This window comes from Garra rufa, chromosome 1, assembly GCF_049309525.1.
Source record: "Garra rufa chromosome 1, GarRuf1.0, whole genome shotgun sequence".
NCBI lineage: Eukaryota > Metazoa > Chordata > Actinopteri > Cypriniformes > Cyprinidae > Garra > Garra rufa.
This window is the reverse complement of record NC_133361.1, coordinates 24,012,621-24,032,200: the sequence shown is the minus strand read 5'-3', so window position 1 is coordinate 24,032,200 and position 19,580 is coordinate 24,012,621. Positions and strand designations below refer to the sequence as shown.

The 19,580-nt window shown below is 34.6% G+C and overlaps 1 protein-coding gene across 1 annotated transcript; it reads right to left on the bottom strand.

The window, feature by feature from the left end:
- Nucleotides 1-228: 228 nt before the first annotated feature.
- Nucleotides 229-15,067, bottom strand: dnajb1a (DnaJ heat shock protein family (Hsp40) member B1a). Its single transcript, XM_073837701.1, has 3 exons — nucleotides 14,539-15,067; nucleotides 5,471-6,036; nucleotides 229-4,176 (listed from the first exon to the last, which is right to left on the bottom strand). The coding sequence occupies exons 1-3, from the start codon at nucleotides 14,747-14,749 to the stop codon at nucleotides 3,946-3,948; spliced, it is 1,008 nt and encodes a 335-aa protein (XP_073693802.1). The 5' UTR covers nucleotides 14,750-15,067; the 3' UTR covers nucleotides 229-3,945.
- Between the last annotated feature and the right edge of the window lie 4,513 nt (nucleotides 15,068-19,580).

Sequence of the window (19,580 nt, the reverse complement as noted above, 5' to 3'; positions counted from 1 at the left end):
ACAATTTTAAAGGTGATTTTCTCAATATTTAGATTTTTTTTACAGCTTCCGATTCCAGATTTTTAAATAGTTGCATCTCAAAAAAATATTGTCCTATCCTAACAAACCAATCATCATCATCAATCTATCAGCTTTCAATAAAAAAAATAAAAAAAACTTTATGACTGATGTGGTCCAAGGTCACATATGCATTCCTGTATAAAGTAACAGATTACAAGACATCACTTGTAAAGCCTTTAATTGCGAGAAATAAAAACAATTACGCATATGATAAAGGGTTGTGAAGCATATCACTAAAAAAAAGCCAATCTTTTTACAGAAAAGCACATATCCCATACCTTCGTCAGTTTCATATAGCATGCTGATGATGCACTGTGTGCATATGTGCCATCGCAATCTACATTTGGCACAAATACGCTCATTCCTTATAAAACTACTTCTGGTAATGGCAGTTCTAAGTTGCAAAATCCAACAGAGTCTATAAAATCGCCATCATTGTACATCATCTTGATATGTGCATTACAATAACAGCATAAATATATGACTGTAAAATAACACAGTGTGTTTCCATGGACATGAAAGAATATTATTATTGTATTATTTTTAAGCTACATTTTTAGCAAGTCGTGTTTAATGTGTTTTTTACTGTAAATTCCCAAAAAAGAAATGTTTAGCAAATTCTAAAAAGCTGAAAAAATTGAAAGCTGAAGTGTGTAATTTTGCACCATTTATGCTTTCCAAAACATCACCCCATTAATAGTTAATTAAAGCCACATTCAGACATTTTTAACCCTGAAACGTACTTGGCTGCAACAAAGAAATTACTAGAAGAGGGATCACAGTATCCCAACACGGGTCACTTCTAGCAGGAGAAAGCAAGTGGTGTCCAGTGTAAACGTGTTGCCACATTTACCATTGTTGAGTGAATTTTCACAGCCAAAATCCAGTCGTTCCAATAGGAATCTATGATTTAGCATTTTTACACTAAAAAATGCTGGGTTCAGCCTATTAGGTCATTTTATTGAGTTGTTTTACAAGTAACGCGAGTTAAATAATCAGATAACTTTCTCCAAGTAACTAGTAAAGTAACGCATTACTTTTTTATTTACAAGAAAAAAAGTTTTAGCTTCCTTTATGTATTTAATCCCATTTTATTAACCAATGTCTTTGCTGCTGACCTTTGTTGATCCAATTCAACCATCAACAATAAAACTTACTTTAGATTAACTAACAGTTAGCTTTATTTTTTCTCATTGCTGAAGAGTGTTGAACTTCATTTTCCTATAGTTCTACTGTACAGATGTAAATTTACTTTTCCTTCAGCCATAGGCTTATTTCACTTTTTGGAGTGAAAGGGCTTTAAATATTTGCTACATTTGCTAAAAATATAACTTTTTATATTAAAAACAAAAAGCAAGCCCTGCTTAGTCTTGAAAAGTAACGCAAAAGTAAAGTAATGCATTACTTTTCATAAAAAGTAACTAAGTAACGTAATTAGTTACTTTTTTTAGGTTATATTGTAATGCATTACTTTTAAAAGTAACTTTCCCCAACACTGGTTTTTAAAATTTTTACCCAGTTGCTGGGTAGTTTTTCTGCATGTTAAAAAATGCTGGGTTCAGCTTGTTGGTTCATTTTATTGGGTTGTTTTTAATAATTTTACCCAGGTGCTGGGTAGTTTTTCCTGCACTCTAAAAAATGCTGGGTTCAGCTTGTTGGGTCAATTTATTGGGTTATTTTTTTACCCAGGTGCTGTATATTATATTATTTACACAACGCAACATACAAGGACGAGATGTCAGTCAGCTATGTCAGCAGCGGTTGTTCGTTTCGCATGATGGAAACGCCTTTTTCCTTACATAACATAAACTGATCTTATTTGTTATAATACTAAATTTAATTTTATTTGATGTTAAAATATGCTCTCTAATCTCAGTACTGTTTGTTTATGGACAGGTTATGGAGTAAGTCATGGCATCTTTCAGCTACGAGGTTCGTAGTTTCCTTGGCAAACAGCAGCCCATCACTGGCTCAGATTTCGGTGACACGAGAATGATCATTATTTCGGTGAAAAGTGATTACAGAGAACAGTTGAATACACTTAAATTAAAATGCTACTTTTAATGCTGTATTCACCCAAATAAATTAAATTTGTCTTATTTTTGTCCATTGGTTTTCTTGCTTAATATTAAACGTTCATCTTTTGATTATTTCTGTTGCCTCTATTATAATTCGGTGTGATTTTGAATTTCCAGCCCATTTAAGCCAGCAATATAATCATTTTTAAACAATAGTTAACTTAAAACAACCCAGCATGCCGGGTAAAAACATTTAACCCAACCAGCTGGGAACAAAATAACTCAGCATGTGTTCTGTTCAAAATTTACCCAGTTCTGGGTTGCCAAATAACCCAAGTTGGGTTTTTTTAGACTGTGGGAACTCCGTGGGAATTTCCTCAGGCAGATTCTGGGATGGAATCACGGAAATTCACTGTGTTGAGCACAGAAAACTGCTTGGTTTAAAAATTGTCCGCCCTAACAAGAAACTTACGATCACACAGATTCCTATTCTCCTTATTATATAGCCATTTGTAACTTGAATGTGCGAGGCTTCCGGTGTTTCGCTTTCAGTCATTTTTAACTAAACATAACTGCTCATCGTACTGCTTAATATTGCAAACATGTATTTCCGACATTATTTAAATGTATTGTAATAATTATACAACAAACCACTTTGCAGCGCATAGTTTTAATGTTTTTCGCACATATAGATATTAAGTAGCTCCGCCCCATTTCAGCACTGCGCTTGTTGTCTTCTGTCATCCGTTTTCATTTCCGGTAAGGTTTGTTGTACGAATTTATGCATTAACTAGTAGTTTTAAAATATTCCCAGTCTGCTGTCGTTCGTTCTGACATCCACTTTGAACATTACAACGCTCATGATCAATTCACCAGCTGATTACTTTTCAACAGTGATACTATACAGCTTGCACAAAAATCGAAGTTCAAAGACAAAATACTAAAGATAGCTGCACACTTGTTTTTCAATGTTGAAGTAAGCTATGGGTGAGACTTCCGGTTTATTAGCCGCTATAGGAAAATAATGAGAAGAATAACTACGTGCAGTAAACAGTAAAACTGTTATCTTATAACTAAGATAATACATTAAAATAATATGGTAACACACACCAATTTGCTATATCAAGTAGCAAAACAAGCCGTTTTGTACAGCATAAAAAAGCTGGATGCAGAGACCGGAAGCCTGAACAATAAAATGTACAAAGGGAAAGAAAATGGTGGATAGCGGCTAATGAATTCTCGCATTTTCACAAAAATACCTTATTTCAGCACTGGAATGACTCGATTTCCCTGGTGAAACTGTATCGAGCAATAGCAAATGTGACCACACTTTACCATGCTCTGGAAGCACTGTGATCATTTTCTGGGCTCACTCTATGCAAAGAAGCTTGGCTCCCAGCAGGCCCTTCATTGGGATTTCACACACTTACACACACTTCTACAATTGCTATTTGAGATCTTCAGAAATCTATAAAACCCTAATGTTCAGATGTGATTTAAGTACAATGGTGACTGCTCAGAGACTAAAACTGAAATAAAATTTTAATTAAAGAAAATATAAACAGATGGAGACCCGGAGAAGCGAAGAGGAGGATAACGGAGCATTTACTGTACTTTGAGGTACTGCAAAACGTGTGAAAGTCAATATATTACTTCTGAAGTGTTTCACAGTGTTTTGTAAAAGTGCATTGCGATATAAGTAAGGGGATATAAATAATCTAACGGAGCTCTATTGTGTTTTTCTGAGCTTGAAGATTGTTTGTACATTTACCACTGATACTTTCAGGTGCAGTAATATCTAGAAAATCAGAAGGGCCCAATCGTGGGATCCGCGTGTTGAGAGTCTGTCTTCCAGTGGTTGCAACGATCAAGGTGGTAGGATCTGAACCAGAGCTTCACGAGCACTCTGTCCCAACTTGTCTGGAAATTTCACTGAGAACTCAAGCACCATGTCCCCTCGCTTTTCAGGAGATTTGGAGAGTGGCAGTCCTTCTCCTACTATCCTCTTCTTCATACCGGGTTTAATGACATCACGTGATGTCACTGTGACAGTTCTACCGTCCAAGGTGGGAGCGCTGATAGAGCAGCCGCAAAGAGCCTGAGTAAGTCACAAAAGATTAACAAGAATTAATTTTGACTTCATCCTTTTTTTATTTAAATACATTAACTTATTAACCTAAACTATAGTTAATGTAGAAATATAAATCACGATATAGCTTAATACCACAATCAAATTACATAGGCTGTACTTTAAATAAACGAATACACTATCAGTCAAAAGTTTTTGAACAGTGAGATTTTTTATTTTTTAAAGTCTTTTCTGCTCACCAAACCTGCATTTATTTGATCCAAAGTACTATTAATATTTGCAAAAATATTTTTACCATTTAAAACAACTGTTTTCTATTTGAATAAATTTTAAAATGTAATTTATTCATATGATCAAAGCTACATTTTTTGCATCATTACTCCAGTCTTCAGTGTCACATGATCCTTCAGAAATCATTTTAATATGCTGATTTGCTGTTCAAGAAACATTTATTATTATTATTATCAATATTTAAAACAGTTGAGTACATTTTTCCAGGATTCTTGATGAATAGAAAGATCCAAAGATCAGCGTTTCTTTGAAATAAAACGCTTTTGTAACATTATACACTATGTATATTTTTTATGGGAAAGAAATTATAGAAATTAATACTTTTATTTAGCAAAGAAGCTTTAAATTGATCAAAACGCATGATAAAGACATTTAAAATGTTACAAAAGATTTCTATTTCAGATAAATGCATTTCTTCTGAACGTTCTATTCATCAAAGAAACCTGAAAAAAATTATACTCAGCTGTTTTCAACAACAACGACAATAAATGTTTTTGAGCAGCAAATCAGAATATTAGAATGATTTCTAAAGGACCATGTGACTGGAGTAATGATGCTAAAAATTCAGCTTTGAAATCGCAGGAATAAATTACATTTTAAAATATATTTACATAGAAAACACTTACTTTAAATAGTAAAAATATTTCAAAATTTTGTTGTTTTTGCTGCACTTTAAATCAAATGAATGCAGGCCTGGTAAGCAGAAGAGACTTATTTGAAAAATATTTTAAAAATCTTAAAAAAAACTTTTAACATATTGTATTTAAAATTCATAAATATCAACTTTTGAGAAATTTTTTAAATCATTGCATTTTAAATTTGTAAATATCTCCCCCCAAATCAAGCCCTAATTTAACCTTTGTCCTCTCATGTTACTGTACTTGAATAAAGATGTACTTTATGAGCAGAAATTACCTTTTACTACACTTTTCAAAAGCTTAACAAAAGTTCACTGGTGTATATTACTGGATGTTATGTAACTTTATCCCAGCAGCAGACACAAGACACTCACCTCTCGGAGGGATATCCTTGCAGGGTAGATAATGTCAGAGCCTTCTCTCCGAAAAACTGGGTGAACCTTGTCCTTAACCACAAACACTATGTCGGCAGGGATGTTGGTTGGCGTCTCATCTCCCTCTTTGGGAAAGGTAATCTTGGTCCCCTCTTTCCAGCCACGCTTGATGTCCACGGTGAGGATCTTGTCTTCGGTGCGCATGGAGCACCCATCAGGGTTTAGTCTCTTGCGAGAGATCTTCATCTTTTTCGTGCAACCAGAGAACACTTCTTCCAGACTCACCTTGAGCTCGTGCACTACCGGGGGATCTTTTTTCTTTTCTCGGCCCCTGTGTGCACCGCCGACCCGAGACTTGAAAGATCTGGGAAATCCACCCATTCCTCCCATTCCGAAGGCCGCAAAGGGGTCGTCAATGTCCATGTTATCATCTGCGCCCCCAGCAGATGCAAAAAAATGATCGAACGGGCTACGGCCACCAAAGAACTCTGCAAACATGGCGTGAGGATCGCCGTGAAATGTATAGCTAGGGCCATTGCTGCCGCCTCCGGCATGTCCCTTCAGCCCTGGGGAAGAACAAAAATTATGTTTACATAAAAACAGCTAGACAACATTCTGGAAAATATATGAAACAGCATCAAGAAAGAGCAGAACCAGCTCACAGGAATGACCCAGTCACATGGTATAGTTTGAGTTCCTAATCTGGAGATCAGAGGAGGTTTCATAAAGTCCCTCGTCGATTCCACCCTACATGCTCCTGTGTTTGCAGCATTCAGAGAAAACTCAAACGTCACCAAAGGTCATCAGGAACAGAGAACCTAAATCTAAACGGTTTATGCTACTGTAGGAGCTCACTTAGTCCACACACGCCTCACTCAAGGCCCCGATATACTTCAAGCAAAAAAAAAAAACTGGTGTTTGAAACAACTTGCCAAAGAAAACATACTGGAAAACATCTTCAAACTGCCATTGGCACATGACGATTACAAAACAAGTTGGTGTTGGAAATCTTTTCAGGTTCATTTTTTAAATAATAGAGCCAGATTGAGACCTCCATATCTCTGGAGGTCCATATAGTGTCTTAAAAATTTAAATACTAAAAGTTCAGAACCAGTATGTAAATGAATATTGAGTTACAAGCATGCTCACTTTGAAGAAAAAATGTGACAAGTGCCTTTTCAAAATTGGCTTATAATGCAACATAGACTGCTAAAGACAACAGATTTAACTAATTAAGTCCAACTTTTTACATTAATACTCCTAGGGCCCTATGATTTCGTCTAGGGGTGGGTATCGTTTGAATTTTATCGATTTCGATTCCGATTCCGATTCCACTTATCGATTCCGATTCTTTTCGATTCCCAGTTTCGATTCCGATTTAGTAAAAAAAAAAAACAACAACAAACACAAAAGTCAAACATTAATATATTAAACATGTTTATTTTCATTGCTAGCTTGCAACATATTATTTTATTACAGGGGTTCTCAACCTTTTTTATATCAGGGCCCCCTTCTTCTCGGGTCAATTTTGCAAGGCCCCCCTATGCCTGACATTTCCTCTAAAGTGTTTATTTTTGAAACTTTTTTTATTAACCTAAACATTTGTTTTGCCTTTTTATTTTTCTCCTGCATGTTATAAAAAAAAATCAAACAAACTTTAAATTAAAGCTATACTTTTGAATTTAAAAGAAAATCCTCTGCTCTAACTTTTTAACATGAATACACACATACAGATTTAAAGCACCTAAATTATTTAATTCAGACATTCTTCACAACTTCAGAGTACTCTTTCTTAAGTGACTGAATATCTACTGTTTGTATTTATTATAAAATAAACATATAAATGAAAAATACAGTAAATACATTGTAAATCTGTTTATGCTGGTGCTCATATGTGCTTAAACACTACTGACCCTTACAAGATCCACCTCTATGGGTAAGCATTCATTATAAAAAAACTCACAGGACATTCATTTTGAAAACTATGCAAATATTTTGAAATTTCACGCAAAAATACTATGGATCAGAGCACCGAAAGCATGAATAGTTTGTGAATCAACAGCGGACTTATGCGTGCCTAATGTACGACTCCGATATACAAGAATGAATACATTAGGCACGCGCGAGTTCGTTACTATTACTCTGGTCATCTTTGCCTTTACATTACCGGGAGGGTTTGTTTCATGCAGCCAAGAGATAAAGTAGATACCTGTCTTCCCGCGGGGGTATAAGTGACTTTTATGTGGGCTTTTGCGGGACGAAATAACATATATTCCTTCTGGAGTGGGCGGGCGCAGGACTAAAATCCGTCCCTTGCAGATCTCTAAGATGAAGTTTGCGTGCAGCGGTAGATTTGTCTTCGGTTTTTACAAAGCGTAGACACACTTTTAAACGCTTACCGTGATCCATCTTTTCGACTGATGTTTACATTACCACGTAAAGTCCTGGCAGATTGCATGCGCGGAAGGTCCTGGCAGATCACTAGATGAAAAAAATGCAACCAGGAATCGAAACGAGGAATCGAAATTTTAATATTATAACAAGTATCCGATTCTTTATCTTAAGTATCCGATTCCAGAATCGGAATCGATTTTCGATTCCCAACCCTAATTTCGTCGATGTGGAAAAAGCGGATGGAATGGCAGAATCCAGTCATAAAAAATTAATTTACTGTATAATGTGGAATGTCACCGAATTTGCCAAATTTTGGGTGAATAAATCACAAGTAGGTTAGTACACTTATCAAAATGCGATATGGACCAGTGTCTGTGAATATTAAGCCACAAAATACTATTTAAATATGAATCCTGCATGTTCTGCGTGTCTCTGTGTGAATGAATGGCGCAGACGCACAGTTTTGTTTACTAAACGTATTCTGAAGTGCACATGATGCTCGCAATGTTTTCAGCCTTTGCCAAGTACATACACACATAAACACTTGATGAACATTTTACCATTTATTTTCTAGAAAACCGATCATCATTTCATATGCAAACAGAAACTTAAAGGTCTTCACAGTAACCCGTAAAAATAAAAGTTTGGTTTAACTAGAAGAAACGGTGACAATAAAATACTCAATGTAATAATAGTACTACTACTAATAAAATTATTGTTAAAACATTGTTTTTAAGGAATATTTAACAGAAGAAAATCTTCTTCATCTTCTTTCTTCTAATCAGGGGTCGCCACAGCGGAGTGATTCGCACAGCTGATTTGGCACATGTTTTACACCAGATGCCCTTCCTGACGCAACCCAGTCCTGAGACTGCACTAACTCGTGCAACCCCAGTGCTGGGACTAACAGAAGAAAATATTAATATATAAATATTAATATAAAAATTTAAAAATACAGTATTTCTGAAAAAAAGAAAGAAAAAGAAATAACTAAAATAACAAAAAAAAATTTTAAATAAAATCAATCAATTAGAAATTGCTTTGATTATTATAATTGAACAAAACTTTTAAAAAGGAATCCGGAAATTTATGGAAAACAGAATTTGGTAAAAAAAAATAAAGCTTAATTTGAGGAGGAAAAAAAAAAACACGTACTTTATAGGGCCATAAAAATGTATTTTAATTTGTATTAAACAAAAAAAAAGCTGTTAAATTATGTACATTTCAATATTCTCAGTTAATTATACATGCTTTTTTTTAAATAATTTTTTTATTTATCCATTAAATTAGAGTCTAAAAAATTGCAACGAAGAAAAAACATGGAATTTTTAAAAATTTGTAATGGTATTTGGAAAAAAATAAGACTTTATTGGGCCCCATTTCCCCTCCTGTAATTTAGCTCCAAATCTCAGGTGAAAGTTGTCATTTTGACTTCCCTGCACCAAATAGTGTCACTGTTCCTCAGTAAATTTCAAATATTTATGTTAGGGATGCACGTTATCCGATTTTTGCTGATATGCCGATATTTTTCAACACATTTCTAAATGGTTTAAAGCAAAAGAGGTGTAAAAATTCTGAAGCTCCTTGTATTTATGTTTTCATAACTCAAAAATTATTTTTACGCATTTTACAGTGTTGTACACTATAACAATCACGTTGAGTTTATGAATGCAATGGCCAATCAGAGGCGTTTAGATGATTCATCGCTGAAACACCAAGGTTTTATTGTTTAGTGCGCACACTCACTGACTCAATTCTGCTCCAACACGAATTCTCTCATCATAAAGAACAAACTGCGGATGAATGTGCAATATAAGTGTAATAGATTTATTCACCATACAGTGTAGACAGCTTCACTAATTATTACGGGAGTGTTGTTAAAAGTGCATAAACTCACGCTTGACTGAAGTCAGTAATGATTTTCTTTAATAATGTAAATGTTCTTTGCTCATTTTATGTAACTGCTTTTTTAAATAACAGTAAATGTAAGCATTATAATTAGCAACTTAAATTAAATTATCATGTTAAAAACTAATTCAGTCATATTAAAAATATTTTATGACATGACATCCATATGCTACTTGACTAAGAAGATAATGTGTAGTTAATAGATTATACTAACATTAGGCTGCGTTTAGCCTTACCCTGGAGTTGGTTCACCCTCTGGCTACAAAACTAAGTGAGTGAATAATTAAATAATTTAGCATGATGATTTTGTTTATCAGCAATCTCACAGTCTGACGACAGGATGGTGACTATGAACCATAACGCCCAAAAAATTAAATTCCAAATCAAGAGTTTTTTTAGCCAAAGAGCTGAAGGATTACAAATTTAAGAATCTGTTAAAGATTTGTTGATCCTACATTGTATTTAGCATTTATGGTAAATATGAGGACATCAGACAAATTACTCTCTCAAGCAAAGTTTGTAGCCAGAGGTTCCTACCAGCTCCTGTTCTCTTGCAGTTCCTGAACAGGTTTCGCAAGTTTAGTGTGAATTTTAAGCTCAAGGTACAGCTTGCCTTTGTCTCTATGATAATGTGAAGGTATAGGCAATACTGTCAGACTGATTGGATTAGCACCTATGCCTTTGAATGACACTGTTATGATAATGAGATCAGGGCTGGGTAGGGCTGGGCGATATGGCCTAAAAATAAAATCCCTGATTTTTTCACACAAAAAAAAACGATTTACGATTTAAATCGATTTTTCCCCCCTACTTCTTTTAGCATGTAAAGAAACCCCAGCTTTTCCACAATATATATGGGCACTATATATTTTGCAATATACATAGCAACTGCATCAGTGCTTTCCACCAGTCCCCATTCTTATCATACCAGACACAGTAAATGTTTGTAAGACAAATAAATATGAGATGGGAGGAAAATATATATTGCCATGCTTTTCTCTTGCACTTACATCCTATACAAAAATGTACAATTTTGAACACAGAAATATTAAATGATGTAAATAACTGAAACGATCTGCCAGCAGGTGGTGGTAAGACACTGATTTAATTACTGAATCATATCATTCATTTGATTCGTTTGAACGGATGGTTCATTCAAGAATAAAGCAAGTGACTCTTTATGAATGGGAAATTGAATCATTTCACTAGATTCGTTTAAAAACGCACGTTCATTCATAAACGAAACACCGCTGTGTTTGAGTGGAGATGCGCAGCGGCTCAGCTGTCACTTGTTTCAGAATACTTTTTACGACGAAATAGAGCAAAATCAGGCAATAGTGTTATAGTCAGACAATGTAAGTCACTTAACAATAACTTCTTGTTTATTTAACTGTTGTAATAAATCAATATCTCGTTTACAAACTCCCTTAAAAATGATTAAAAGCTGTCACTCATCTTAGTTCGCAATCTCACAAAGCTCTATTATAATAAACGAAGCTACTGCCCATTCAGTCTCTTATTTACACTCTCTCTACACTTGAGGTACATTAGTCAACGTGCAAAACACATAGAAACCTTTGAAGCTCCACTCAGCGCAAATACAAATATGCTGGTCGGGTCAGTCGCACATGGTGCTCCTAAATATTTTTTCATAGTCGCACGTAGTAGTTTCTTTTTGCCCTTGAACGGCGGGTCACACCATTGAGAAATTAGGTCGCACTCTAGAGCCCTGATATGCAAATAATTCGCCATTGTCTTCAATCATCTCTCTGCTCTGTTTATGTGGTAAGTGAAATTGTATGTACTGTAATGTAACAGGCTAACTTGCTAGCAAGCAGCTAATCATGTCCCCTTAGTGACTCGCGTTATTTTACCAGAACGCGTTGAATACATATATATATATATATATATATATATTTTATTTAAAAAAAATCGCGATACCGCGATTTAATAAAAAATTAAATCGTCTTAAAACGTAAATTCGAATTAATCTAAAAAAATCGAAAGAATCGCCCAGCCCAGCGCTATTCGCGCGTAGTTGAACGCTTGAACATTTGAGTTTACTCGCGCCATTCGCGCGGTAAAATTTGCGTCATTCGCGCGTGACATTTTCTTCACAACAGACGCGAATTCGCGTCAAGGGAGGGGCTTCTGCCACTCGTCAGCGGGAAAGTAGTTGTAAAATAGGTGAATGAGCTCAATTTGCCAGCTTTAGCTTGCTTGTAGTCTCAATATGTATGTATATGTAGGTTAAATTGAGTAAAGAGCGTTTTTTAAAACTAACCAGATTGTCCGACCTCTTCACTCACTTTATTCTTAGCAAGATCCCTTTTATTCCTGTTTCTACAAAAGTCCAAAGATGTATCGTACAGCTCCGAGGAACCACAGACAGCAACGGTGATTTTGTCCGCCATTGTTGTTTCGGATTTCTGCCTCCGTCACTACTAGAGCAAGCTCCTGATTGGTTACCGCGGCGCGGAATTCCGCCGAAGTTCAGATTTTTGAACTCGCGCGTTTCGCGCGAATGGCGCGGCAATAGCTTGAACGCTCAATGCGCGCCGCGCCATTCGCGCTATTCGCGCGTTTCGCGCCGCAGGATGGCTATTCGCGTCTTTGCATTGACTTAACATGTAAATCACTCGCGCTTGCCGCTTCATTCGCGTCCGGTGTGAACGCACCTTAAGAAAAAGTTCACAACAGAGCTCTGGTTGAGTTAACACTCAATGACCCAGCTGCTCTTTTCCCACTGCTGTCATTCATAAAGTGTAAACTAAAATAAATATCAGTAAAGTAAAAATCATCAATAGCATAGTACACACATACTGTACGCACATAACCACAGCTGGGTAGTAACTGATTAATCAGATTCCAAAAATTTACATTTTACAATACTCAGAATGAGACTACAGTTACTTTTTTATGGATTACGTGATTACATATTGTTCAAACATTAATAATAATCTAGCAGTAAATAATCACAAACCCCAGTTTGGGAAATCCTGACTGTAATGTGCAATGCACTTCATGTTGTTAATAACAATGAATGGAATATATTCTTACTCTTCGTATTTTTATATCAATATGGTATGAGATTATTCTATTTAAATCAATGTGATAAATGAGTCAGGTCAAAAGTAATCTGAAAGTAATCTAAAAGTAGTCTGATTATGTTACCAATGTGTCATGTAATGGATTATGTAACTAACTAAAATTTTTTGTCGTGTGATTTGGAATCAGTAACACACTACATTTTGTAAATAATCTACCCACCTTTTCAAATTTTTTTTTACCCCTGTGTGAAGAACAATAAAAAATTTCGCAGTGAGTATATCGGGGCCTTTAGAGTACCACCGAAAAGCAGACACACATATCAGAGCACATTACACGTCTCTTTTTAAATAACAATAATAATAATGAAGATAACAATAAAGAAACATCTATAATCTACACCTTTAATAAACAATACAATGTGACTTGTTTCCCTTTCAATTTGATTAATTTCCACAACAATTCTGTAGATACTGCTGCACTGCATTTTCCCTTAATTTTAATTTAAGATTTAATATCTATCTATCTATCTATCTATCTATCTATCTATCTATCTATCTATCTATCTATCTATCTATCTATCTATCCAACCACTCAAATGTTTTTGGACAGTAAGATTTTGAATGTTTTTTTTTTTAAAATAGTCTCTTTTGCTCACCAAGCCTGCATTTATTTGATTCAAAGTACAGCAAAAACTGTAAAATCTTTAATTATTTCTACAATTTAATTTTTAGTATTTTTACTTTATTATTATACGTCACATGATCCTTAAAAAAAACATTCTAATATACTGACTTGCTGCTCAAAAAACATTTTTTATTATTATTATGTTGAAAATAGCAGAGTATTTTTTTTCAGGTTTCTTTGATAAATAGAAAGTTCAGAAGAACAACATTTATCTGAAACAGAAACCTTTTGTAAGATTATAAATGTCTTTATCGTCATGTTTCATTAGTTTAAAGCATCCTTGCTAAATAAAACTATTAATTTCTATAATTTATTTGAAAAAAAATGGTATAGTGTATAATGTTACAAAAGTTTTTTTTTTGATAAATGCTGATCTTTGTATGTTCTTTTCCATCAAGGAATCCTGAAAAACATTACTCAACTGTTTTAAATATTATTAATAATAATAAAAATAAATGTTTTATGAACAGCAAATCAGCATTTTAAAATGATTTTTGAAGGATCATGTGACACTAAAGACTGGAGTAATGATGCTGAAAATGTAGCTTTGAAATCACAAGAATGAATTACATTTTAAAATATATTTAAATAGAAAATAGGTATTTTAAATAGTAAAATATTTCATTTTTACTGTTTTTGCTGTACTTTGGATCAAATAAATACAGGCTTGGTGTGCAGAAGAGACGTATTAAAAAGAAAAACATAAAAAATCTCACTGTTCTAAAAACATTTGACTGGTAGTGTATCTATCTGTTCCATAGCACTGTGTTTGGATATGTACCATAGTAATCATTCACTACCAAAATATATATCAAAGTACCACATCAGAAATCATCACTGGTACTATCACAGTACATTGTACAGACTATCTATCTATCTATCTATCTATCTATCTATCTATCTATCTATCTATCTATCTGCCTGTTTGACTATCTATCAAAAGTACAAAAACGTTGTACCATGGTACCTCCACGGCACATTTTATCCCTCTCTCTGTCTGTCTGTGTATCTGGGACAATGCCAGCTCTTACCATCCTCTCCATATCTGTCATAGATGTCTTTCTTCTTGGCATCGCTCAGGACATCGTAAGCTTCGGCGATTTCTTTGAATTTATCTTCTGCTCCGGCTGATTTGTTTTTGTCAGGATGAAATCTTAGAGCTTGTTTTCTGTAGGCTTTCTTGATCTCCTCATCAGAGGCGCCCTTCTCTATCCCCAGGATCCTGTAATAATCTTTACCCATCACAACACTCGACTAAAACCCCACTGTCGTCCGACTACCTGTTTCCATATGTCGATATCCTCCAAATAATAAACGGTTTGACTAATTTGAAACGCTCCCCCTCCTGTCCTGTCGAACATGAAGCGCGGGATGGAGTTTATCAAACTGTTTTTAAGTTATCTATCCAAATCCTCATTCATCGCACACAGCCGCTGACACATCCCGGCAATTTACTATCATGTGCCCTAGGCTGTTGTGACTTTAATCGATGTAAAACTTTAATATTACACAATGTTCCCGGCGAAACGCACTGTGATGTAGTTGTCGACGTCGCGGAGCGTCCGCAGAAAGTCCGAGAAAATTACTTGCTCGGCGGCGCTCGAAACAGATGCTCCAGTTGCGCCTAAACGAGCGCCTACTATGGCGAGGAGTGTGCACTGCATGCTAGAGTGGGCTAGAAATTTAACAGCCTTGCTACTAACTTGTACAGACAGTATACACAGTATTGTGCTTATTATAAAAAGAATAAAATAACAGATCATGCTTATGCTAATCATGCTAACAGCATGACCTTATCATAACAAGAGGACACAGTTATTATTTTACACTGTATTTTAAGTTTTGTGTAAATACCCTGCTGAAAAAAAAAACAGTTAAATCCAGCCTAGGCTGGTTGGCTGGTCTTAGTTGGTTTAAGCTGTCAAGTAGCTGGTTAAGGCTGGTCTCTAGGCTTTTCCCAGCCAGGAAAGTGGCCAAAACCCCTCTAAAACCACCCTGCTGACCAACTATAACCAGCTAAAACCAGCCAACCAGCAGGGTAACTATTTAATTTTGGCAGTCAAGTCAAATAATGGCTCAAAAATGCGCACAGTGTTTCTTTCACACAAAGAAAATGGAAAGTTAATTACATTTTAGTAGGCTACTTCTCCTGTCACATCAGCATCCAGTTGTAGCCTATTCTTATAGATAAAAGTGGTTACTATGCATTTATTTATTTTTATTTTTCCATGGACCACAAAACCACCCTGTTTGAAAAAACAGCTAAAACAAGCTTAGGATGGTTGGCTGGTCTTAGCTGGTTTAAGCTGGAAGTAGCTGGTTGTAGCTGGTCTCCAGACCAGCTAAAACCAGGCTGGGGTGCGTTTCCCATACAACGATGTAACTCGCTGGTTAACCTCCATAGTACGATGCATTATTGTGGAAACGAACTAGCTAGTCACGAGTGTTTCCCGAACATGGTCGCATCTCTGTCGTTTGAACCACATTAGTTCAACAACGTAGGGCCGTTGTTAATGACGTCACCGAGTAATAACTGCTGCTATTTAACTGATTAGAGGTCTCAAAAATGCAGCTATATTGAACATGGCACCTAATGACTAATTTACTGTTTTTTGTTTCCTGCCATTTCGCTTTATTTGATGTTTGATTCATCACGAGTTCTCTCTTACGTCATACTAAAGGTTTCCCTAAGAATTTGTGCACATGCGCACTATTCATAAACAACGCTTATAGAGAATGAACAAAAACGCATAGATTAAAATGCATCTATATTTATATTCAATGGAAGATATAGATTGTACTGCATGTAAGCTTACTTATTGTGCCCAAGAGCATAATTTATTGAGCTCATATGTCTTACTAACAAGAAACTATGCTTCTAACCACAGGTCGAGAGCTGTAGTTCTAACGACGTAAGTTTGCGATGCTGTTTGCGAATGTTCGTTTGAACTATGGTGTTGGGAAACACTGAATCGTTGAACTATGTTGTAACGATGGAACTTGCAACCATAGTTGGCTAACGATGCTTTTGGGAAACGCATCCCTGGTTGACCAGCTCTAAAACCAGCTATGACCAGCTAAAACCAGCCTGGTTGACCAGGTAAAACCAGCCAACCTGGTTTTAGCCGGGTTTTTTTTTTTTTTTTTAACCAGGGATGCATTGCTAAGAATTCATTTGGATCATTTTAAAGGCGATTTTCTCAATGTTTCGATTTTTTTTGCAATCTCAGATTTTCAAATAGTTGTATCTTGCCAAATAACAAACCATACATCAAGGCTGGTAGGCCTTAAGTAGCTCAGGTATATTTGTAGCAATAGCCAAAAATACTTTGTATGGGTCAAAATTATGCCAAAAATCATCAGGATATTAAGTAAAGATCATGTTCCATGAAGATATTTTGTAAATATATAAAAAGTTAATATTAGTATAATATATCCCTGCTGAAACCCCCCCCCCCCCCCCCCCCCCAGATAAAACCTAGCTAGGCTGGTTGGCTGGTCTTAGCTGGTTTAGGCTGGAAGTAGCTGGTTTTAGCTGGTCTCCCAGGCTGGTTTTAGCTGGTGGTTTCCCAGCCTTACCAGCTAAGACCAGCCTGGCCAGACTGGAAAAGTGGCCAAAACCCCTCTAAAACCAACCTGTTGACCAGCTATGACCAGCCAACCAGCCTAGGCTGGTATTAGCGTTTTTTTTGTTTTTTTGTTTGTTTGTTTTTTTACCAGGGATGCATTGCTAAGAACTTCATTTGGATCATTTTAAAGGCAATTTTCTTAATGTTTCGATTTCTTTGCACTCTCAGATTTTCAAATAGTTGCAACAAACCATAATGGAATACTTATTTATGCAGATGTATAAATCTCAATTTCAAAAAAATCGACCCTTATGACTGGTTTTGTGGTCCAGGGTCACATTTTGGGAAATGTAATGCAGTAGATCATCTGGGTTATATGTAGCTACTGTGCACAGTATCACATACTGTAGCCTACTATATACTACAGAAATAGTAAGAGTGCTATGTTAGTATGCTATTCCAAACATAGCTAGAGCTGAGCGGTTGTTTACTGTAGTCATGGAAGTCCCTGTATCAAAAAAGTGCAGTATAATTCCGTATACTGTATTTTAAATACTAATACATTGACCTACCGATATACTTAGAAAGAAAATACATATGAATTATGAACTACCATTAAAAAGCTCTTTAGACTAAACACTGTGTACACTTTAATAAGACATGCTTGTGTATTTCTCATGTTTCAAATGTTTAGTTCAGCTTTGAATTGTGTAAACAGACCAAAAGTGGTGTAACACTCATTTAGTCTCATGTCTAGACGAGGACACGGCATTACTGCAAATCAAAATGTTGTAGTCTAACTAACGTAATATGAGCTCTTGTTTGATTCCATGCGTGCACGGTCAGCACACCATGATCATTTGCAGCAGTTGAAGCAGGCTAACAAATATAGGCTGTCTTCACACTCGCTAAACTTGTCTGAGACATCATTTCATTTCATCTAAGCAGTACACATTGCCTACATTTATTTCAACTAAGAATTTTAGGATTACATTAAATCAAAGCTACTTGAATGAACACTTTTCCCAAATTTTCCCAAAACACTTTCATGGCAATTTGTATTTTTTGTTTCTGTATTAATCACAACGTCACAAAAATTACAACCTTGTAATACAGTTACGTTATCCCATGAGACTAGGTTGAGGTTGGTATATAGTGACAGTACAAGAATTAAAAAAAAGCGCATTTAAACATTTTAATGATTTAAACTTGTAAGTAACCTGTCAAAAAACAATTCTCAAATATTCTCAAATACATGGTGTATTTCTGGTATTAATATTTAAGGTGTGCACTTTTTTAAAATTCTCCTTTGACAAAACACTTTGATGATTTAAATTTACATTGTGTGGATTAAATAAAATAATAATAATATACAATAAAAATAATATTTTAAGAAATCCTATTATTTAGTTTTTTTAAAAAGGGCCCATTTATTCTAATTTGACCAAACACTTAAAATTTACATTGTGTGACCTGTCAAAGAAAATCTAAATTACATATATATTGTAATTATATAAAAATATATAGGCTACAATTTATTGTAAATTTAAATTTACATTGTGTGAATAAAAAAAATAAAATAAAAGCTGGTTCCCGATGTATCATTTTCCATTTTATTTAAATACATTTTAATATATTATAATTGTATATATATATTATAATAATAACTGCAAAATTTATTAAAATTAACAAAATGACTCAAATTTAATATATATATTAATCTTAAAATAATAATAATCTTAAAATAATCTTTTAAATTATTATTATTATTATTATTATTTTTTTTTTTTAAAGGGCCAATTTATTCTCATTGGACAAAACACTTTAATGATTTACATTTACATTGTGTGAATAAAATTAAAAATAAAAGCTGGTTCCCAATGCATCATTTTCCATTTTATTGAAATACATTGTAATATATTATAATTACTTATATATATTATAATAATATATAATAATAATAATCTTAAAATAATCTTTTAAATTATTTTATTTGTTTTGTTTTATTTATATATATATATATATATATATATATGTGTATGTATATATATATATATATATATATATATATATATATATATATATATATATATATAAATTGGGCCTATAAATACACACACATAACAAAACATAAAATGACTAAAATGAAACTAATTCAAAATATTAATAATAACAACAGTATCTCAATCCTCGAAGCTTGAGAACAGGTGATGGAAACTAAAGACCTTATGTACGGTAAACATACCAGATAACGAAAGACACCTTGTCTATCACTATGTTTGTCTGATCTACTTACAGCTGACAGACACAAATGGCTTCTGTATGCAAACAACTTGCCCAAACTTAATGGGAGAGCCTCTAGGGACCTCAGAAGTGGCTTATTTATTGAATCCAAGCCCAATCACTGGCGTGGCCATGGACAAACTCAAATAGATGTCCTGACGGAGTCATTGCGTGACTCTGCTTGCAAGGCAGATGTATTAATATTCCTCAGACACACACGC